At 34.3% G+C, this 24451-nt stretch overlaps 1 protein-coding gene and 1 pseudogene across 2 annotated transcripts in view; one reads left to right on the forward strand and one right to left on the reverse strand.

Annotated features, from left to right (window-relative positions):
- LOC114329020 (dual specificity protein phosphatase 23-like) overlaps positions 1-24451 on the reverse strand; it is a 206115-nt gene that overhangs the window by 35289 nt on the left and 146375 nt on the right. For both annotated transcript variants that reach the window (XM_028278034.2, XM_050649122.1), the window contains exons 2-3: positions 21822-22087; positions 3313-3422 (exon numbers count right to left, since the gene is read on the reverse strand). In XM_028278034.2, coding sequence (XP_028133835.2) covers positions 3313-3422; positions 21822-22087 — 376 coding nt within the window. The remainder of the gene's footprint in view (positions 1-3312; positions 3423-21821; positions 22088-24451) is intronic.
- LOC126884151 (U6 spliceosomal RNA) lies at positions 3522-3579 on the forward strand (annotated as a pseudogene).

Consider the following 24451-nt stretch of genomic DNA (forward strand, 5'->3'; position numbering starts at 1 on the left):
TTTCTTCGTTACGTATTCTGTCCAATCGGGAGATTCCAGCGCTTCTACGTATGTAGTCCATTTCCACAGCATTGATCCTTCTTCTGGACTCTGCTGTTAATGTCCAGACTTCGCTTCCATACATGAGTACCGATTCCACAAATGTCTCAAAAAGATCGGAATAATGCAAACGGAAATGGCCCTTCTCATTCTATCTGCGTAGGAATTAACAATGGTTTTATGAAAATGAAAACACAAACAGTAAACAGGCACAGGGCACAGGCATTATTTGTATTTGTATATTTGTATCCAATCTATGATTGTTGCTGTTAGGAGGAAGACGAACGACAAAGTATACTGGGAAATAGGACTAGGAACATACATAATATCTTTATTTTGTTTGTGGTGCTTGAAAATGTTAAATTCATTTTGGTAATTTATTACTTAAATAGTAGGTAAGCACAAAATATATAAATTTTAGTTATAGTTTAGTTTCACTAAATATTATATAATATTTATATTTAGGTATTATATTTATAAATTCACACATGTTTATTTTGATATGCACATAATACCTCCTAATTTAAGTAAGTATATATTATATACTTACCTATATATCTAATATTTATATAAATAACTAAAATTTATATGTTCCTACTATAACTTTTTAAGTAAAATTTTAAAATGTACTAATTACATTCTCGTGTGCAATTTGAATACGTAAATATGATAGGAAGTTGGTAGAATCTACGATGAGATTGGGTGATGCTGAAAACATACTTCTGAGCAATATAGCATTTGCTTGGTATTACTCTTAAAAGTATATTCTTCCCACATACTAAAAAGATGTGCAGTAGTATGTTCTAAGTATATAAATAGAAGGTTTATAGCACTTCTTCGGAATATTCTAAAAAGTACGTTCCTGGTATAAACTAAAAAGGTGTGCGGAAGTACAAAAGTACATTCTTGGTATATACTGAAAAGAAGTGCGGTAGTACATTCTAAGTTTATACATAGAACTTTTAAGTACTGTAATGTAGTATATACTCAGCATCTGCTCTGCACATTCGTAATGGTAATTAAGCATATTCTCAGCATAAACTTTTTCTGAAAAGTATGTTCTATGAATCTACTAAGAACATGAAATTGTTATGTGGGTAAAAGCTCTTGCACTTCCCTACACATTAGTCTTAAAATTCGGTCTTACTTTATTTGATTTGTCACTAGTGTCACAATGTGATAGAAAAATGTTAGACGAAGAAACAAATAAAAATCAGAAAATCTAAACCATAAGCGTACTAAAACTATTTAAGCAGGTTAATACAATTTAAAGTTTAAAAGCCTTTTTAAATAAATGAAATAAAGTATTGGCCGAATCTAAAAATTGAAAGACTAAAGTACAAGAATTCCTGTTTCTCTAGATGTTTAACTATATAGTTAGTCCTCTCTCTCTTCTCTCTCTCTCTCTCTCTCTCTCTCTCTCTCTCTCTCTCTCTCTCTCTCTCTCCTAGGTACGGTGATAATGGTGTTTTCTTTTCTATTGAACTGCGAGCATTTTTGTGTCTTTATTGAAATTAGTCTTAGGCTGCACCTACATTGGATCCGTATTTCTCCGATTCGACCTCGACCGACGTCGGATTTAAAACAAACTCAAGGTATAACGTAGTGTGGCGTAGTGCTTACACTTAGACGGAGAGGCAGCGATGAAAAATCTATTTGAATTTACTAAAGCTAGATTTTTTAGAGTTGATTACTGTGAGTGTGTAGAGAAACAGGGGTTACTGAGAGGGTATCAAAGTTGCTTTCCTACGAAGGTAATTATTTCCATTTACTAAGGCTGAAAATCAGTACACACATTCTAAATTAAATATAAATAAGTTAATATAAGTTATTATAGTCGGTCAGCTGTATGACGGGACAGAGCTGGTCGGTCGGCCCCAATAGTCGATTGAGGAAATGAAGCATTTTGGCTCGCAATTTTTTCGTCCATCAAGGTAGGGAATAGTCCAAGGATTATTTTCTATATCATGCCGCTATCATACGCTAAAACCTTGGGGTGGTTGCCACCCCATCTCGGGGGTGGGAATTTTTTATTACATTTTAACCATGCAATTCGATGAAAAAAGTGTTTCTAAGAAAAAAATGTTTTTTACATTTTCTTCGTAAAACTAATATTTTTCGAGTTATTCGCGTTTGAAAATAACAGTTTTTCGACGAAAAAGTCGACTTTTTTAAAGGGTTTTTTGAGAGTACCTCGAAAAATATGCATTTAATCAAAAAAACTGTAGATATCAAAATTGTATCTTTTAGTAACACAAACCAAATTCTTTTCCAATAATATCCTTAGGACCAATACAAACCGAGATACGTCATGTTAAAGGTTAGCTTTTTTCGTCAAATGCATAATTTGAAATATTCAAAGCTAAATAATGGGAAAAATTTGCCTTTCTCGAGGAAAACTTAAATAATCTTTTTTCAAGTATATAATTAGACCTTTCAAAAAAAAATAATAAAAAATTTCTAGCATGGAAATTAAGCGACTTTTAATCAAAATATTGTCGGTACCTGCTTTTCTCTACGAAAATATCAGTGAAACAACCCCCTAACTACCATCCTAATTCAAAATTGGTCTTCACCTTTCTGCAGTCCTTTTTATATTTATATTATCAATACACTCAAGGAGTTTGACCTATTTAAAATGCCTAATTTTGGAAAAATATTATATCTCACTGTGTACTGATTTTCAGCCTTAGTAAATGGATTTAATTACCTTCGTAGGAAAGCAAGTTTGATACCCTCTCAGTAACCCCTGTTCTACGTTTCGCTTGACCGACCGCAGTATGTTTCTCTACACACTCACAGTAATCAACTGTGAAAAATCTAGCTTTAGTAAATTCAAATAGATTTTTTAGCGCTGCCTTTTGGTCTAAATGGAGTGGGAAGCCCGATCCAAAATAGGCCAACGCGACGTCGAACTGAGTAGTTTCTCCTATCAATCGTCCGATATCGGATCGGGCTTCCCACTGCAGTGTAGGCACTACGCTTTAATACCTTGAGTTTGTTTTCAATCAAATACGGAACCAATGTAGGTGCAGTGCAGCCTTACTTTTAGATGAACATTTTCTGTTCGTTTTAGTTCACTTAATAATACCAAACGAATAGCTAAGCGCTAAACGCACGTATGAGTTAAATGTCTTTACACTTTTACTGATCAAATTTCGAAGATCTCACTATTTTATATTTCCTATTAAAGCTAAAACAGTTCAGCGTACCTATTGTCATTTGGTTACGGCCTATTAGTTTTAAGTAGTTATTATTTCATTTATTTCGTACCTTATATCAAGAATAGCCTGATCTGGAGATAAATTTTGGAATTTAATTAAACAGCATGCTCCCATAACACCCGTTCTGCCTCGGCCTTGACGGCAATGTACGCCTAAAGCCTAAAACAAAGTAATAAAGATCTGTATTAATATTTAATTGAAAGAAACATTCAACATAGCAATATATCTCTCTATTTTATGCCTCAAATATTCTATCCTGTACTCGCTTCGGCGGTACATATACTAAAATTGGAACGATACAGAGAAGATTAGCATGAAGCAGTAGTTTTTAATTCTCTCAATGATGTTAAATTAGAAGAATACTTGTTAGCGTTAGGATATCTAATTAGTTCAAAACACATTATTTTTTCATCAAGAATCACCAACAATCGTATCTGTATTTATTTCTTAACCAAACAAGTCGTAGATGATTTCTTTTCAAACAGTAGAGGTTTCATAAGTGTAAACAATACACAAATTCAAGTCCGTAGACTAATTACTCCAAGTGAAGGACTCCTAATATCCAATGTTTCTCCCACTTTGCCGCATAAGGTAATAGAAAACAAACTACTGAACTTAGGGCTAAAACCAACTTCATCAATGTCATTTTTGCGAATAGGAACCAACAATCCTGAATACAAACATGTACTCCGTCTCCGTCGACATATTTACGTATCTCCACCCACAGGCCCTATTCCCGATTCTATTTTAATAACTCATGCAGATACTAACAATCGAATATTTTTGACACTAGACAACTTATATTTCCTTTGCAAACAACATGGCCATATTTCCAGTAGTTGCTCAGCAAATGCAAATCACTCAGACACAGCTGTCCCAACTGCTATACTTTCAAACAGAAACGAATCTACTACGGTAACTTCAACAGAAACGGCTGCTATTACACCTTCAACAACATGCACCTCTACAAATATATCAAATAATTCAACGCCACTAACAAAAATATTATCTACAACCAACCTAACATCTCTTGATATATCAACTACAGATAATACAATGCCAGTGACATCCAAACCAAATATACCCACCTCACCAGCCCAATCACCTCACACAGTCATAACTAAACACCCTTCATCTTCCAGTCTAAACAATATTTCTTGCTCTGTTAATGAAAATAAAGAGAATCCTGCACCACAAGAATTTAGCGTATCCAACGAGGAAAATACATCAAAATCGTCCTCCAAACGAACTGTATCTGAAGCAATATCACCCTCGATTGAGACATCAGCTAGTGACGATGTATTTTCAAAGCCAACTCAGAAACAAAAAAGAATAAAAACAAAAACATCAACAATACCTTTAGAAACGCTAATGCAACCAATTAAAGATTTATTCAATTCCGAAAAACAAATATTAACTTTCGAGAAACCAGTTGATTTACTTGAGAACACTCATGGAACAAAAGTTGTTCTCAGCGTTATAAATAAATATACAGTAGATATTCCAGAACTTAAAAAATTCTTATCCAAAATTCATTCAGATACATCCGAGCGCTCATTAAAATTGAAATGTACAAAGTTAAACAAGAAAATTACGAGACAGCTTACAAAAGACAACTACGAGTATGAAGAACCTGACACGGATACATCGACTGAATTATCCCAGGAGCTGAACATTCAATAATTATAAATATAACATTCAATTTGTTACAATGGAATATAAATGGGATTTATACCCATTACTAAATATACTTCCATCAACAAACTTTTAAAATTTTCTAAATCCTATCATATATAACAGACGCTTCTAAAACACCTACTGGAGTTGGGGCAGCTGTCGTTACTCCAAATATTACACTTGAATATAAACTACCATCCTTAACCTGTATATATACTAGCGCGCTATACGCCATCTATCAAGCTCCCGTTTATATTAACTTCAGTAATATATCCAATGCTCTTATAATTACCGATTACCTCAGTTCAAACAATACCATTAACCAACTGTACACAAAACATCCAATTGCTCTCCTAATTAAAAAAGAACTAGCTACCACACAGAACAACAACCATACTGTACAATCTCTATAGGTTCCTTCACATCTTGGCCTTCAAGGAAATGAAGAAGCGGATCGTACAGCCTAACAAGCAAGGAACAGTGAAACCGCAAGTGTAGTGACAAATGTAGTTCTTAATGATTTAAAATCATTTATTAAAGTGAAAGTTGAAAATCTGTGGCAAAATCAGTAGGGACGTTTAACATCAAAACTTCGCGAAGTGAAAACATTATTTATAAAACCGTGGAAATCTCAAATTCCCAACAGAACTCATCAAGTCATTGCTACTCGTCTTCGTCTAGGACATATAGTTGGACTTACCACGGACATATAATTGGTCACACTAATCCCATTTTATGTGACAAAAGTAATATTCCACTAAGTGTTAAGCATGTACTTGTAGAGTGTCCAAGATACCAGTTGTAGAGACAGACCAACCACATCATCGGATCAACAAGTGAAATCTTAGGAGAACATTGTAAAATCGAACATTTGGTAAAATTCTTTAAAGATATCAATATATTTAACAAAATTTAACATTTGTAAGTAAACCATCTCATGTATATGTATTGTTATGATCTGCTTTCTATTACTTTTATATTAATTAGTATTTATTTGATTAATTATTTAATTAACGCAAATCATACATAAAAAATTAAGAAAAAATCTCAGGGTGCCTTTTGTCATAAAAAATTTAATTAAATTCTCTTAAGTTATGCTTATCCTTTCTCGTGGCTTCAGTATCTCTTAGTTGATCCTTATCGGTATAAAATAGGAAAAGGAAATAAATAGAAAAATCATAAATGAGCACATACAATTACCTTTATTATCAAAAGCAATGTTCTGTAAATTTATCAATTAAATTCTGTGGGCATAACTGTCCACAAGAAACTTTTACCATATAAATTAATCTAATTCAAACAAATATTTATCGCTTTGTTCTTGATACCCTTAATAAACCCAGCTAAACAAACAAATTTGGTATTCGCAAAATTACTTATACTTCCTATTAAATTTTTGAAATGTTGGAATCTTAAATTCATATGCTTTTACGTAAAAAAATTAACTTCTGATTATAAAAAAAATCTATCACATAGGTTATTGACTGACCTTTCTCATTCACACACAATGATGTCTCCTCTTGACCCAAACAGCTCCTCCTTGTTGATTATGTTAGGCTACCAATCAAAGCCCTTTCCGTTCTCAGCAAACAATTTAGAAGGATACCAGCAACTATTTCTCCAAAACACAAGCCAGGCCTCTTTTTGCCAGTACTCGTTCAGTAAACTCCAAAACTCTCTCCTCTATTTCTCTCAACAATAATCTCCTGAGACGCAAGTATCTTTTTCACTTGGTGTCACAAATTATTTTAATAACGATAATTCTTGTAACTTACTCTCTTGGACTTTACAGAATCAAAGAGGTATTTCTTCTCGATTTGATTTGTCTCTCGTTCCACTTTTCAGCTACTCTCACTATCAAAACAAAACACTAGTACTTGCTTCTGAACTACTCACGAAAACTTTTGACTGCTCCTTTCGGATGCCGGTAACACAACAACCCTCTTTCCAAAACTATCTGAAAATTCAACCTTCTCTCCTTCCCATTCCAAATTGCCAAACCAATCAGAGACATTTCTTCTTCCCTACTCTTTTTTCATTCGAAACCCCCACTCATACTTTCAAAAATATTCCTACCATCATAATAATTACTTTCGGGAAATTCTACAAAATTTACTCGGGGTTAAACAAAAAGAGATTAAAATTCCAAACTTTCTTTACCTTAATTTTCTAAGAACTAATTACCTATGGCTTCTACCTTTCCCGTAATAAACAATCGGTTTAAAATAATAATCCTAAATAACTTTCACTTCACTTTTATTTACAAATGCCTTTAAGTCTTCAGGGAAAAACTCATCAAGGAGAAACCTACTATGTGAAAGCTAACTTCTAATAAATATTTACAAATCAATATACAGGGTGTATCAAATTTATGTGCCCGCGTTATATAAAAAAATAAAATTTTTATTCTATCTTTGATTGATAAATTGATACACAATAGTATATATGTCGCTAATAACCTCAGAGGTTGATGCGACTATTTTGTAAAATAAAAAAAAATTCTATCCTGAAAAGTTATGGAGGTGGAGCGTCATTATGAAATCTGGAAAGCCCAAATGGTGTTTATGCCTGGCTATCCTGAATCCTGAATTCCTATTACTTATAATCCTACTGAAATGGGTTGCTATTAGGCAGTTCACCCGTAAAAAGACCATTAGAAATGGAATACACCGACTAATTTTTTTTTGCATTTATATATTTTTTAGAGTTCAAATGTATTTTCTTAAAATTTCTCCAAGTGGGCCGGAAATCGTTATTAACAAATAACATAACAAAACAGCTGCCCGAATCAATTCAAATAAAATTTTTTTAGACGTATCTCATTAAAAAGTACGGGATGTAATAAAACACCTAAAAAATAATAAATCTCCAGGAAGTGATGGTATATCCGCGGAACTTATTAAATATGAAGGTGCTACCCTGACTAATCAAATATATAAAATAATTCTGAGAGCCTGGAATGAGGAACAAATCCCGGAAGAGTGGTGTATTGGACTCGTTTGCCCGCTACACAAAAAGGGTGATCAATTGGAATGTAGAAACTATAGGGGAATAACCCTCCTTAATACAGCTTACAAAATATTTTCGAGCATCTTATATGGTGGCCTAAGTGCATATTCAGAAGATCTTCTTGGAGAATATCAAAGTGGTTTTAGGCCTGGTCGATCAACAACAGACCAGATCTTTGTGCTAAGGCAAATACTGGAAAAAACCAATGAATTCAATACCAACACATACCATCTTTTCGTAGATTTTAAATCGGCCTATGATAGTGTTCTAAAAAATAAATTGTATGAAGCCATGGATGAATTCCACATCCCTAACAAACTGATAAGATTGGTTAAGGCTACAATGCGTAAAGTCGTTTGCAAAGTCGAAATACAGGGCGAACAATCACAGGCGTTTGAAACGAATGTTGGGCTGCGACAGGGAGATGCGCTGGCGTGTCTCCTCTTCAACATAGCTCTGGAAAAGGCGGTCAGAGATGCCCGAATAGACAACAGAGGAAATATTTTTAATAAATCATCCCAAATTTTGGCATATGCCGATGATGTGGACCTAGTTGCCCGCACAACACGCAAATTAGAAGACATGTATACCACCTTCTGAAATGCCTAAAAAAATATGGGCCTGAAAGTAAACGAGGAGAAAACTAAGATGATGGCATCAACACCCAACAATAGAGCCAGAAACATCGGTCACCAATTCTCTGTTGATAACTCTACCTTTGAAGTGGTGGACAAATTCACATACTTAGACTCCCTGATCACCAAGGAGAACGTCATGACGGAAGAAATCAAGCGAAGGATAGTCCTAGCGAACAAACGCTATTTTGGACTGAGTAGACATATGAGAAGCAGAAACTTAAGCCAAAAAATAAAAATAACCATATACAAAACCCTTATACAACCAGTCTTGACATATGGATCGGAGACATGGACCATCTCCAAGGCAGATGAAAACCTTCTGCTTATATTTGAACGAAGGATCCTGAGAGGCATATTCGGTGGCATTTGTGAAAATGGTATTTGGAGGAGGAGGTACAGCTACGAGGTATACCACAGATATAAACATATATTCGGTGGTAAAGACGTAGTATCTCTTATGAGAATAGGAAGACTAAGATGGGCAGGACATCTAGCAAGATCACAGAAGAATCCTTATGTCACAACCTGTGGGAAGTAGAAATAGGGGTAGGCCAAAACTTAGATGGACAGATGGTGTAGATGAGGATGGGAGAAAAATAGGCGCAGCAAACTGGCAACGGTTGGCAATGGATAGGACTGACTGGCGTAATAGACTTGGGAAGGTCGAGGCTCTTTCATAGGGCTGTAGCACCATTGATGACGATGATGATCTCATTAAAATTAATACTTTTCCGATCTTGAAAATTTTTCGAGAAAGGCTTTCTTTTGGAGTTATTTGCATTTGTTTGATAAAAAAATGCATTTATTAGTGATCATTTTGGATTGTTTTTCTCAAAACTACTAAATAAATTGCAATCATACTAAATGCTTTATAAGCTTTAAACGTTTAAGTACAAATAAAAATATTTTAACAAGAATAAGTGGTTTTTATCTTGCTAAAAACATAGTTTTAAATTTAAACAGATTTCCACGTGCCTTGCGCATGTATCTCCGCGACCGCTGAACATCAGATTAAAAAACTGAAAAAAACACGACCCCCCACGGAGGTGGGGTGGGGTGTTACTTTGAAATCTTAAATAGGAGCCCCCATTTTTTATTGCAGATTCGGATTCCTTACGTAAAAATGAGTAACTTTTATTTGAAACATTTTTTCGAATTATGGATAGATGGCGCTATAATCGGGAAAAGCGATTGTTGGAAATGGAAAATTAAATTAAAAATGGAAAGTCCCCACTAAAATGGAAAATTTTACTTAACTTTTTTTGGTTTTAGAACCTGTTCTTCACAACCCAATAGGTCCCCAAACCGCTCGAGTGACTGCACATTTAGCATACTTTCCTCCCCTACTATAAGTACTCCCCAAAAGAGTAAATGAATTAAAAATGTGTAAACATTTTCAGGTTGCAAAGAAATTGAAAATATCAATTTCTTTGCAACCTGAAAAGGCAGCAGCATTATACTATAGTTAAATCGGAGAGTGCAGGAAGAGTCTATACCGGTTTCGGGGATTTTTCCCCGTATCAGTAGTCCCATATCCTCTTCTCTCCAATTCAACCAGGTACCTCGATCTGTGCCTTCCCAGATTGCAAAGAAAGAAATGTCACGAATATCGTAGCGACATCTGCTAAGAAACAAACTAAGTTTTCAATCCAGTAGTACAAAAAACGACAATAAATATCGTTCTCATACCACCAGATTGATAACAGATGGAAACTCTCTGGTTACTACCCCCGCGTCTTTAAAAAATTATAAGCCACACGGGTGCCGAGACGAATATTAAAATGAGGGAATTTTAAATAATTCACGTCCCATCTGCTCACCGTGGTAAAGTTCCAACGAGAAGGTTTCCTAAGTATGTACTCCACAAAAGAGTAAATTAATTAAAAATGTATCAACATTTTCAATTTATTTGCAACCTGAAAATGCAGCAGCATTATACTCTAGTTAAATAGGAGAGTGCAGGAAGAGTCTATACCGGTTTCGGGGATTTTTCCCCTCATAAGTAGTCCCATATAATGTTCTCTCCAATTCAACCAGGTACCTCGATCTGTGCCTTCCCAGGTTGCAAAGAGAGAAACTCTCCGATTTAACTAGAGTATAATGCTGCTGCATTTTCAGGTTGCAAAGAAATTGAAAATGTTTATACATTTTTAATTCATTTACTCTTTTGTAGATACTTAGTAAACCTTCTCGTTGGAACTTTACCACGCTGAGCAGATGGGACGTGAATTATTTAAAATTCCCTCATCTTAATGTTCGTCTCGGCACCCGTATGACTTATAACTTTTGAAAGTCGCGGGGGTAGTAACCAGAGAGTTTCCATCTGTTGTCAATCTGGTGGTATGAGAACGATATTTATTGTCGTTTTTTGTACTACTGGATTGAGAACTTAGTTTGTTTCTTAGCAGATGTCGCTACGATATCCGTGATATTTCTTTCCTTGCAATCTGGGAAGGCACAGATCGAGTACCTGGTTGAATTGGAGAGAAGATTATATGGGACTACTGATGATAGGAAAAATCCCCGAAACCGATATAGACTCTTCCTGCACTCTCCGATTTACCTAAAGCTAATGCATTTTCAGGTTGCAAAGAAATTGAAAATGTTTATACATTTTTAAAAATAATCTGTTACGTACGAGATCTAGTACAAAAAGCAAATAGACTGGCAGAATGCCTTAATAACACTATATGGCGAAACTTTCATATTAACACTGAGATAAAGCCAGTATAAGACCAATAAAGAGCTGAACACCAAGACTACTGGAAACTGTAGGCATGAGAATAAACACCTGCACAGAATAGAGGAGAACCGTGTGGTCAACATAAAAAGAGATAAATCACCAATCGGCAGAAGAAATTTCAAAGGACCGCGCAAAAGGTGGAGTGACAACCTTCCATAGAGGTATGAATCAATCCGAGAATGAGCAAGCAGAATGGCTTATAAAGAGGAAGAGGCAGAAGAAGAATAATCATTATCATTACTGCTATAGTCCAAATTGAGTCTCAACCATTCAAAGCTTATTCGGCTCATCGGACTTATTCGTTATTGTAGTGTAATGTATTGACCCAAGTTTAAAGATAAACCCAGCTTACAAAACTCTTCTGTATGTAATCACACCAAACCCATCATATTTCTAAAGTTAAAATCATAATATATCGGTTGTGTTATTCATGTGTTTTTATAACAAACATGTTTTTCATGCCGACGAAAACGTTTTTGTTATTATTTTTTCTTTAACTTCTTTTTTATAAAATTAATAAACAAAGTATTGTAGAACGGGAAATTATAATTTAACAATAAATTTGAAATTTAATCTCAAAATTTATGAATGGAGTGTGTTTATTAAAAGACTTGAACTACATATAATAGCTACTAAATTACAAACGTTAATATTAAAAGAGTTTTTAGATAGCTATTAAAATAAAAGATGTGTAGTATGAATAAAAAGAGTAAACTTTTATGGCGCTTCGAAATCATAAAATTAAAATGTACAAGATTGGAGCGTTCGTTTAAAAAAAAACTAGCTGGAAATTGTTAATTTGGAAATAATTGGGAAACGACATTAACGAATATTAATTCATTTTAAACTATAATAATGGAAAAGTAAAGAATATATTACTTGTTAATTAATACTAATACTCTTTTTAGTCATATACGTGTCGGGCGTCAGCTTGTTTCCTTGTATGAAATACGTTCATATTCATAACGAAGCACACTCTAAAGCTTGGTAAGATTTTCTGGCTAACATAGTCGACCTCTCACCCTACATTAAAGTGTATTGCAAAGGTATTAGATAATATTCAGAACATGGTGGCACGGTAATCATTATAGTATAGTGATTTATATTCACTTGTTTACTCTGTAGCTCTACGACCCATCGTGGGTCTTGGGTGACTGTATATCACCTTCCATTTCTTTCGATCAATCGTAAGATCTTTTTTCACCTCTAAGCCCATGGTATTGAGATCTTTAGCGATGTTGTTTCTTCATGTGATGCGTGGATATTCTGATAATCTTCTTCTTTCTGAGTTAGACTGAAATCTCGACAGTTTCGACCATTTCTGCGCCTTGGACTATCTTACAATGTCTGGTAGCTTGTACAGTTCCTTATAGCCTAGAAGCCAGTGGCGTAACAAAATCCGTCGCCCTCCGCATAATTGGAAATGGGACCCCCTTAAAAAATTACTAAACAGGTACGACATGCGTAACAAAAACTTATATAATATGTGTAATAGTAAATAGTCAAACACGATTAATTTTATGAAACAGCCCCACGAATGGAAGCCATTTTTATGAAGCGCGACTAATTGGATAGACATGAAGATATACTTATATTGGACAAAATTCGTGCTACATAATTTATTAAGTACCTCGGTTGCTCAAGTCATCAAGAGATTTAAGAGAGTGGATTCTTTAATAGATGTTATGATATACTCTTATTAGCTTAGAAAAATTAGAAAGATAGAAAAATCGGAATATGGATGTGAAATAAAAAATAAAGAAAAAAATAAAATATTGGGCGCCACTGGTTACCTAAGGAACCAGAATTTATACAAAAAAAAAACAAATATTAAAAGAAAAATGGTATTAGATCTAAATAAAACAGAAAATAGTCAAATAAAAAAATATACGTAATATACAGAATATTATAACGTAACTTACCTTATTTATTCAGAATTCTATACTCAGTCAATTTTTAATGTTCTTACGATTCAAGAGAGAAGGGAAGAAAATAAATTATATGTTAAAAATCAAACATTATTTATTAAAAACAAAAAAAATTAATCTCTGATCTCTCTGTTATAATTAGAGACCAGATTACCAATTAATCAAAGATGAAACGAACAGTTTTACAAATATAAAAATTATACCTTAACAATTAGTGTCCTGGCTCCTTCCTCGTAGCTTGATTCGAAAGTCCAAGGCGCTATTGCACTCGCGAAACACTTCACTGTCGTTAGTTACAGCAAACAGCAAACAGTACATTGTTTATAAACAAACATTATTATAGAAAAATTCAGCTTTCACTTGAAGATAAATAGTTTAAAAGTTCGTTAAACTGGATCAAATTTTACTTTTACTCGAATAAAATTATTTAGTTAAGACTCGAACGTGATTATTGAAAGTTCATTAACTTTGACCAAAATAAAGTATGTGAGCATACTACACGTTTTAACTGCACTGTTAAACATAGTAATGAGAAAATTGAAACTCCTCTCTCCTACTTCTGGTTCTGACTGCTTAAAAGAAATTAGTGGATACCAAAATTGGTATAAAATGATAACGACGATTTGCTTAGAAACAGCGGGAAAATCGCCGGAGTTCACGATACACCATCACATTCGCCGGGCTGGAATCATCCTAGCCGGCTGGGAAACTGGAAAACTACATTCCGAAACACTCAACTCCTATGACGATGGCCCTAAAGGAACCAAAACTCAACTTCACTTGATGGTGACTTCTACCGAACTCAAACGAACATGATGATGGCTTCTACTGAACTCAACTGAACATGATGATGGCTTCTACTGAACTCCTTTTTGGGACCGCTCACTCGATCCTTCTAAAACTTGGGTTCCTTCTCCCAAAAAAAGTGACTTCCTACTTAGACCAATAGGAATCATACCAGATATTTCTCTACCAATCAAATGTTCAGAAAAACTCTCAAGACATCCCTCGAACGCCATGATGGTTTTACTTTCAACCAATTACAAATACTTAAACTTCGCAATAACAAAATCCCTTGAGTTTACACGAAATGCGATGACTCATACAATTCAGTTAGTTTTTAGAACCAATATTTAAGAGCTTTACTAAAAGCCTCGGCTTAGGTTAAGCCTTTCCTGTTGCAATACACCCTCAATAAATTTGTGTCTGAGAAAGTCATAAACATTAAGACTCTAGTCTACAAATGCCATAAAAACCTTTATACTCTTGAGTCTTTACTTAACGTGGAACCTCTTTGAAAAATATTCCGTTTACAATTGTGTAGGATATAAACAATTTGGGGCACCTTTGTACACCAAATTTCAAAGAATCGCAAGAACCGAAATAAACATCCAAATCCCGTGAGAATTGAATAACGCCATACTCTGCCTATGCGGAAGATCGATATACAGGGCGTAGCGAAAGTATTACTGGGTCGGAATTTCAAATATTTAGACGGGGGTTTTTTAGACTGTTTCAATAGTAATAGTTAATAGTAATAATAAATGAACGAGAAATACGGCGATACCGTGTAATTTTCAGTGTCACCACCGAAGTGGTCAAGTCAGTACTTTTTAAGTTATTTACGAGTGAAAATGTTTATTATTTAACAAAAAAAGACACGTTTTCAGATGGTTGCAAATAACTCAAAAAGTAAGTATTTGATCGAAAAAAATGTTCTTAAGAAAAATGTAGCTTATAAAAAAAAATGATAAAAATTAAGTATATTGAACCAGTAAATGCAAAATTGTAGCTCATGAAAAGTTGTTCTTTTAGCACAAAAAAGGGGCCAACTTCATTTTGTACTCGCTCGCTTAGTTTTGATGCTAGAAGCTTGCTATGAAACGCTATACAAAAAGATTATATAAAAAATAAAAATAAAGCTTGTTATTAAACATTTCAAAAAAGTTTTAATGAGTTTTCCCTGAAAAGTGTTTCATTTTTTTGGTTATTCCACGTTGAAATATTTGATTTGGAGTTGGACGAATAAGAACCATTTTTCATGCACTACAACGTTGCTTTTAGTGTGGCGATTTCTTTTATAAGCTACATTCTTGCTAAAAATATTTTTTCGATTATTTCATTCATAGAGATTCTGACCAATAGAAACCTACAAGAATAAAAATTACAGCGGAAATTTTTTTCGAGAATTTCACGTCGTCAAGCATTACGTCAGCTGTCCTTCGTTGCTATGCAAAAATGAACATTCAGTGACATTAATGACAATTAATGTTTTACAACTTGTCAAATAGAACACCATGAAAAAGTTTAGCAAATATTCAGGAGAAGATATCAATAATATCAGGAGAACATATTAGTTAAAATGATTTAAAAAACAGTTTTATTCATAAAATACTCTTACCGAATTACACTCAAGCATTTAAAAATTACCAATTTGTTTTGCCCTCGTGACACTTTGACATTATTTTACTCCCCTTCGGGTCGTGAATTGTCGCAAATTGTCAAGCAAATACGTCGTGACGCTAATAAAACTCCAAAACGGTCATTTATTGGGCTATTATGCACTGTGTTTATGACAACTTACAGTTTTCATCTTTAGTGGAATAGAATAAAATAGAACGAAAATTAAAAAATTATTACATTATTACATAGTATGATATGAAAAACTACATGCACTACTAACTATTAGCGAATATATGTACAATTTTCTTAATACATGTCTATCTGATGGGCAACTTCAATTTCAATACAGCATTGCTTAAAAAACGTTGCGTATGTATGCTTAAAATAATATAACAATAACGCATTTTTACATATTATTATAAAAGACGACAAGATGGGGCCCCTGACATATTGCCCCCCCCCCGCAATCTTCATGCTACGGGGGCCTCTGTTACGCCCCTGCTAGGAGCCTGTGGGACCCTCTGCCTCATTTCTTGAGCCCTTACCAGGGCCTTGTGACACTGTGACACTATAAGTTAGCTTTTTGATTCCATTGGTTGAGATTCTGTGGATATATCTTCCTTTTTATATCCGGCCTTCTACCGTTCCTTCTACTACCAATAGTTCCATGGTCCCCGTTATTTTGGATATGTTGCCGAAGTAATTTAGGTATGCTCGGTTTACTTTTTTTAATAGCCTATTTCTTCTATGAAGCTCTCCAGAATTGACAGGTTGGTTCTATGTTCTGTCCAGGAAACGCGTAGAATTCTAATTTCTTCCAGTTTTGTCAGACTTGGGCTTCCTGCAATCAATTCCTAGCAACCCTTTTGACGTCGTCTGTCCATCATGTAGGTGGTCTACTTCTACTTCTTCTATCTGCTCGTGATCTCCACAATGTGATTTTTGGGGTCCACCTCCTGTCTTTCATTCTGGCTACATGGCCCGCCTGATTCCACTTCAGCCATGCTATTCGTCTATAACATCTGTGACGCCTTTCCTTCTTCTGATTTCCTCGTTTCTAACAATGTCTCTGAGAGTCAGTCCAAGTAGTGACTTGTTCCATTCTTCTTTGGGCCACTCTAAGTTTGGTTGCTGTAGCCTGGGTTAACGATAGTGTTTCAGCGCCGTAAGTCATGACTGGAAGCACACATTGGTCGATCGTCTTCTTTTTCAGATAATTTGGTATGCTGTTCTTGAAGATGTTTAATAGAGCTCCATATGCGGCCCATATCTAGCTCTATCCCACGTTAAAAACCATAATGCTAAACAAATAAGAGGCATTCGAATTGAGGTGCTATCGACGAATACTAAAGATATCGTGGGTTTCGCACACTTCCAATGAAAATGTTCTCCAAATGATGAATTCAGAACGTCTGCTCATAAACATCATAAAGAGGAGAAAAACTGAATACTTCGGCCATATAATTAGTGGACCTAAATACCATCTAGTGGAGAAAGTAAGCGGAAAAGTGGAGGGAAAGAGATGGTTGGTTGAAAGAAACTTTCATGGTTGCGTAATATTAGACAATGGTGTGGTTTCACGGTAGAAGAATTATTTCGAGTAGCAGCCGATAGTAGACGAAGCAACGAACCACTAAAAAGCCCAAAACCTAGGAATTTTGTGCAGTAAGATGAATCGTCATGGAACTTTTTGCATTCGATTAGAGAGAGTGTCAGGCAACTTTGTGAATCAAATTCATCTAGGGCAAAAATTTTTGAGCATAAGAAAATGCATTTTAAAAGTGCATCTCGAAGAGGTGAAAATGAAAAATTTAGAACTCGGACAATATTGATGGAAATGAGTTGAATTTTTATAATCGGGTGTTTTGAGGATCGCTGCGCACGAATTTCATATCGGCGATGGTCTCCAAGGTACCTGGTGCCCACGGTGGAACTCGTCGCCTAGAGTTTTTAGTTAAAATTATCCAAAATCAGACAAGAACCTGGGGGTTTTGGGGGCCGCTGAGTACGAATTTCATGTCGGCGATGGTCTCCAAGGTACCTGGTGCCCAGTGTGGAATTCGTCGCCTGGAGTTTTATGTTATAATAATTAAAAATCAGTCAATATCCATTACACGGCGGTTTTTGGGATTGCTTATCACGAATTTAATGTCGGCGGTGGTCTCCAAGATACCTGGTGCTTAAAGTGGAACTCGTCGCCAGGAGTTTTTAGTTATAATTATTCAAAATTAGTCAAAAACTATTACCCTGGTGGTTTTGAGGGTCCCTGAGTACGAATTTCATGTCGGCGATGGTGCCCAAGGTACCTGGTGCCAAGGGTTGAAACTCGTTGCCTAGCATTTTATGTTATAACCATTCAAAATCAGTCAATAACCATTACTCGGGGGGGTTTTGGAGTCGCTAAACACAATTTACTGTTGGCGGTGGTCTCCAAGCTACCTGGTTCCCAGGGTGCAACTCGTCGCGTGGAGTTTTATGTCATAATTATTCAAAATAAGTGAAAAACCGTTAATCTGGGGGTTTTGGGGGTTGCTTAGTACGAATTTCATGTCGGCGATGGTCTCTAAGTTACCTGGTGCCCAAGGTGAAACTCGTCGCCTGGAGTTTTATGTTGTAACCATTCAAAACCAGTCAATAACCATTACTCGGGGGTTTTTGAGGTCTCTGAGTACAAATTTCATGTCGGCGATGGTCTCTAAAGTACCTGGTGCCTAGGGTGGAACTCGTCGCCTGCAGTTTTATGTTATGTTCATTCAAAATCAGTCAATATCCATTACTTCGGTGTTTTGGGGGTCGCTAAATATATTTTTCATTGATAATTTTTCTTAAAACACTTTTATATTATATCCTAAAAAATTACCTATTTAAAAATTATTTTAAAATTTTGTCGCTTTTAAAGCAGTTGTCGTTAAATTTTGACACTAATGACATTTATGAAATTTTGACATAATTGGCATTTCAAGGGTAATTAAGTTATATCAGCGATTTTTTGTGTTTTCTGCGGTATTATTTTAATTTTTAGATTTCTAGTCTGCTTTTATATAAAAAACAGTGGTTTTTAGAACTCTTCAGCGACGTATTAGTATAATATAATGTTCATGGATTACCGTCGAAGGCCGATATGATCAACCAAAAAAGAAGATGTATATGGTGATTTTTCTATTAACTTTCTTGGGTGTGAATCTGTCTTTTTATTTTACTGATCCTGGTTTAAAAACAAAGCATAGAATATATATGAGAATACCTCCAAGCTACACTTTTATGTAGTTCTGTTCTTTTAAAAATTTTTAATTAATTATAAAAAAACATCTAAAAAGTGATACCGTATTTAAAGCAAAGTAAGTTTTTAATGTTGGTGTTTTGAAAAAGTCATATATTTTATACTTATTAGTTTTGTTATTTACAGAATAAATAATAATATTATAATATCAAGCTGTTTAAGACTGGTATTAAAGGAATTTTCATTATCTACAGTCTATAGATGCGCTGTTTTATAATTTTGGTTTTCGAAATTGCGGAAGAGAGAAATTTGTGTAACTTCAAGTAAGTAAATATATTTTTTTATTTTATTTTACTTTTTTATTAATTTTTTCATTATGCTATACAAATAAATTGATTATGAATACGTGCAGTAACATTTAATTTAACACGTATTTTTTAGATTATTTTATACCTACCTTGAAGACCATCGCCAACATGAAATTGATGCCCAACGACCCCTAAAACCTTCATAGTAATGGTTATTGACTGATTTTTTATGATTATACCATAAAACTCCAGGCGACGAGCTCCACCCTGGGCACCAGGTGCCTTGGAGACCATCACCGTCATGAAATTCATGTTCAGCGACCCCCAAAACTCCCCGAGTAATGGTTTTAAACGATATGTAATAATTATAACATAAAACTCTAGACGACGAGTTCCACTTTGGGTACCAGGTACCTTGGAGACCATCGAACACATGAAATGATTGTTCAGCGACCCCCAAAATCCTCAGAGTAATGGATATTGACTGATTTTGAATGATTATAACATAAAACTCCAGGCGACGAGTTCCACCCTGGGCACCAGGTACACATGAGACCATCGCCGTCATGAAATTCGTGCTTAGCGACCCCCAAAACACCCGCGTAATGGTTTTAAATGATTTGAAATAATTATAACATAATACTCCAGACGACGAGCTCCACCTGGGCACCAGGTATCTTGGAGACCATCGACCACATGAAACTCTTGTTCAGCGACCCCCAAAACCCTCAGAGTAATGGTTATTGATTGATTTTGAATAATTATAACATAATACTCCAGGCGACGAGTTCCACACTGGGCACCAGGTACCTTGAGACCATTTCTGACATGAAATTCGTATTCAGCGACCCCAAAACCCCCAGGGTAATAGTTTTTGGCTGATTTTAACTAAAAACTCTAGGCGACGAGTTCCACCCTGAGCACCAGGTATCTTGGAGACCATCGCCAACACTAAATTCGTGGCCGGCGACCCCAAAAACCCCCTGAGTAATGGATATTGACTGATTTTTAATGATTATAACGTAAAACTCTAGGCGACGAGTTCTACCATGTGCACCAGGTACCTTGGAGACCATCGCCGATATGAAATTCGTACTCAGCGATCCCCAAAACCCCCCGATTATAAAAATTCAACTCATTTCCATCGATATTGTCCGAGTTCTAAATTTTTCATTTTCACCTCTTTGAGATGCACTTTTAAAATGCATTTTCTTATGCACAAAAATTTTTGCCCTAGATGAATTTAGTTCACAAAGTTGCCTGACACTCTCTCTAATCAAATGCAAAAAGTTGCATGACGATTCATCTTACTGCACAAAATTCCTAGGTTTAATGCTTCGTTGCTGCGTCTAATAGAGAGACGTTTCAGGAACTTGTAAACATGATGACGGTCAACGTCTGAATACGGACACGGCACCTGAAGAAGAATAACTCTTACAGGGTTATACTATTGAATAAAAAAAAAACAAAAAAAAAAACAAAAAAAACACCCTATTCCATTTATATCCATAAAATTTTTATCATGTAAAAAGTAATTTATATTTTACAGATTTTTATAAAAATATTAACGTATTCTTTTTTTAAGAGGATCGGAACGTATTTTCGGCTGCAATGCTATTCAAATGGGGATTCATTTTTTTCGAATCCTGAGAAAACTAATAAGTATTTTTGAAAAATTTAAACGCAGAATGAAAGATCACGTTATTAGCAAGGGCCGAAAGTCCCTGGGAACTTCTATAATGTTTATTTTAATAAGTTACAGGGGTGAAAAACTAAGAGAAAATTTAGTGTGATTTTTAATTTCAAATAGGGATATCATTCAAAATAAACTTTTTATTTATTCTAAGGGACTTTCGGCCCTCGGTAATAATTTAGTCTTTCATTCTGCGTTTAAATTTTTCAAAAATATTTATTGGTATTTTCAGGATTCGAAAAAAATAAACACAATGCCGTGGTAATATTTTCCAAATCTATCTTTGTCTTACAACGCACTCAGCCGAATATAATATTGTCAGCATATATTGTCAGTCAGACACTGACAATCAGTGACAATTTTAAATATTTGACATTGCATCGGGAATATGTTGAGTTATTGATTAAATATTATTGAAATATAGTGTATTTGATAAATAATTGATTTAAGACGTGAACTTAATAAAAAGTTATTTATTGTGTATTATTTGTGGAACATCCAAGCAGAGAATACATCAGGATAATATATTCTGTGATCCAAGTATTTTGTTGTTAAAGATGTTCAAAATTGTAAGCGTTCCATAACAATATATTATTAAAAAATCACTTTAACACTTTTCTTCTTTTCTCGATTGAGTATTAGTATTTGTTGTATAAATAAATTATTACAATCACTGAATACATAGTTAGTGAAAAAATTATCACATTTATTAACTGAATTAATAATTTCCAATTATAAAAATAACAGTTATCCAAGAACATTCAAAACCCATCTCTTTAAATTAATGATGACATTTTCAAGTAGAATGACATTCTAGTAATGTTTACATATCCATACCAGTGTGAATTTTCTACACGCAATTTGCCGTGTAAAGACAGAAAAAGTAGGGATACGCGTAAAATATTTGCGAATTATGTACCCATAGCCTTAACCACATACCTTGTTTTGTAATAAGCATTTGCTACAGATGTCGATAAATTTAATAATGTCATCTAATAAGGGGGCTTCAAATTCTTCTACTGGAATGATGGTCCACTCAATCGCAGATTGCTTGTTGATAGGTGGAAGGGTTTCTTCTGACAAAGAAACCAGGTGATATATACCTTTTGAACACAAATATTCTAGATTTGCTGCAGAACGAGGACATGCCATACAAGCTATTTGATTTTCCGATATCCATGAAAAATTCCATGGCGGGGATATATCTAAAAGAAATATTTTTATTATTGATTATTTCGACCAAAAGCAATTCATAAATATGTAGGAAATATCGAGTATGTGGTCCATAATAAAAATCTTTGTTTTTTTCTAAAAACTCAATATTTCGTCATTTATTTAATTCTATTATGCCTGGTTGCACCAACAGATCTTAAGCTCCAGCTTAGCTAAGCTCTACTTATAGATAGGGCCTCCTCGAGTATCACTTACGTTGCACCATAATTTTCGATTATTTCTTATTATTAATTATATCTATTACTATATTATAATATTTTTATTATAATATATTATAATTATATTATTTTGATTCTTATGTTATTCTCGTCTTAAGCTTAAGATATGTTGGTGCAACCGGGCATTAGTGATTTTTCCCACCGCCATGAGACGAGGAATACAATCAATTGCCTTTTACAGTCACTGCACTCAATTTTTTGTGACATCCTCCTATTTTATCGTATCTACTTCCAATTTTTTCTGACACCCTCCATTTCTTTCTGATTCCCTTAATTTTTTCTTACACCCTCCAACTTTATCTTATACCTACCCTAAATTTTTTTATATTATTTTTATTTTATAACTCGAGAAGCACTGGATTGATTTGGCTACTTTTGATTTTGAATAATTTGTAGAAGTCTAAGGAAGCAGATTTTTACAATTCCCATAAGATATCAAATTTTATTAGTTGTATAGGAAGTGTGTAAAAAATATGCTCCTTGCTCCAAAATGTTAAATCAGAGGATTCCAAATATTCTTCTTATACACAGTATATTTTAACGCACAACTATGAAAGATATTTATTAGGTATACATAAATTAAACAAAGCTTAATACACTTACAACCATTATTAAATTAAAACATCAGTTAATTCAGACATATTGGATTATGTATAGTCCAACCCGCTTATTGGAATAGCCTTCGTGCCAAGCAAAATTATTCTTATAACCGGGATATTCTAATTACCGATCATTAGTGACTAGTAAAACCGTTTCGAGACCTCAAATTTCTATTCCTTAAACCGGGATATTCCTATAACCGGTATTCTACTAAGCGGGTTCGACTGTATCAAAACAGTGCTACCAAGTGACAAAAGAAAATTAATAAATTACAAATAATATTGTAGCGCTTGTTTATAAGTACGAAACATTAAAATATGTTTATAATTAAAAATAATATTAAAACATTGTTTACCTACAATAATAAAAACTATTTTTCAACACTTTCTCTGCGATAAAGTTGAAAATTCAAGTTTGTGCACTAATGCAATCCATTTTAATAAATATAAATTTAATGAAACAATTTTAAATACCATATTTAGATCAAACAAAGTGCAAAAAGCATGGATTTCACGGGAACCGTAAAGTAAATAGACCCGAAGTTAGTCGTGGTTTAAGTGACGTAATTCTAAAGGGGTAGATATAATCTGTACCATCTGTGAATAAGTCGATAACTCAAAAATGCAATTTTTCGGTATGGCCATTTTAAACATTTTATTAGTTTTGAAGAATAAAAATTTAAGATTTGACTTATCCAGTTATTCACGGTCTGTACCATCTGTGAATAAGTCGATAACTCAAAAATGCAAACTTTTCGGTATGGCCATTTTAAACATTTTATTAGTTTTGAAGAATAAAAAATTTAAGATTTGACTTATCCACTTATTCACAGATGGTACAGTGTATAACGTGTATATGACAATATTATTGCTGTTTTTTTAATAATTTCTTTACAATTTCATCATATTTTTTGGGTGGGTTGTGATTGCGCGCAGCGGTCAAATACCTCCTGCGGTTCTCTAACTCTATTACCCGTAAGTTAGGTTTGGACCGAAGGGTTAGGTCTTTCTCCTTTCTGACCGCTGCGCGCAATTGCAGTCTGCCCTATTTTTTCACTTTGGAAATCTTCCTTGGACTTCTAGAAATGTTTTAAATTCGAAATTAGTTAAAGGCGTGTTCTTACTTGTCAGTTTCGCTGACGCAGTCTGTTTTGCTACATTCAGTATGCAGTTAGTCCAAACATTTTTTATCATGGTGATAAAATGGTTAAAAAATATTGAGACCAGTTGTTGGCGAATTATTTATGATTAGTGAATGAATTACAGAATATTCTAGTGAATCAAAAGAAAAGAAAACGTCATAGATAGTGGATCATGTCCTGGATATTCCGCAGAAATAAATGAGATGCCAGTGGATCTGTATTGAAAGAATTAGCTTTAGAAGATTGTGATTCATATACAAACCACTTAAGTATGAACGAAGACAAATTTCAAGAAATTCTGCAAAAAATTGCTCATAATATACAAAAAGCAAATACTAGCATGAGAGAATGATCAGTGAAAATGATAAAAAGTAAAA

Source organism: Diabrotica virgifera, chromosome 4 (genome assembly GCF_917563875.1).
Source record: "Diabrotica virgifera virgifera chromosome 4, PGI_DIABVI_V3a".
Taxonomy (NCBI): domain Eukaryota; kingdom Metazoa; phylum Arthropoda; class Insecta; order Coleoptera; family Chrysomelidae; genus Diabrotica; species Diabrotica virgifera.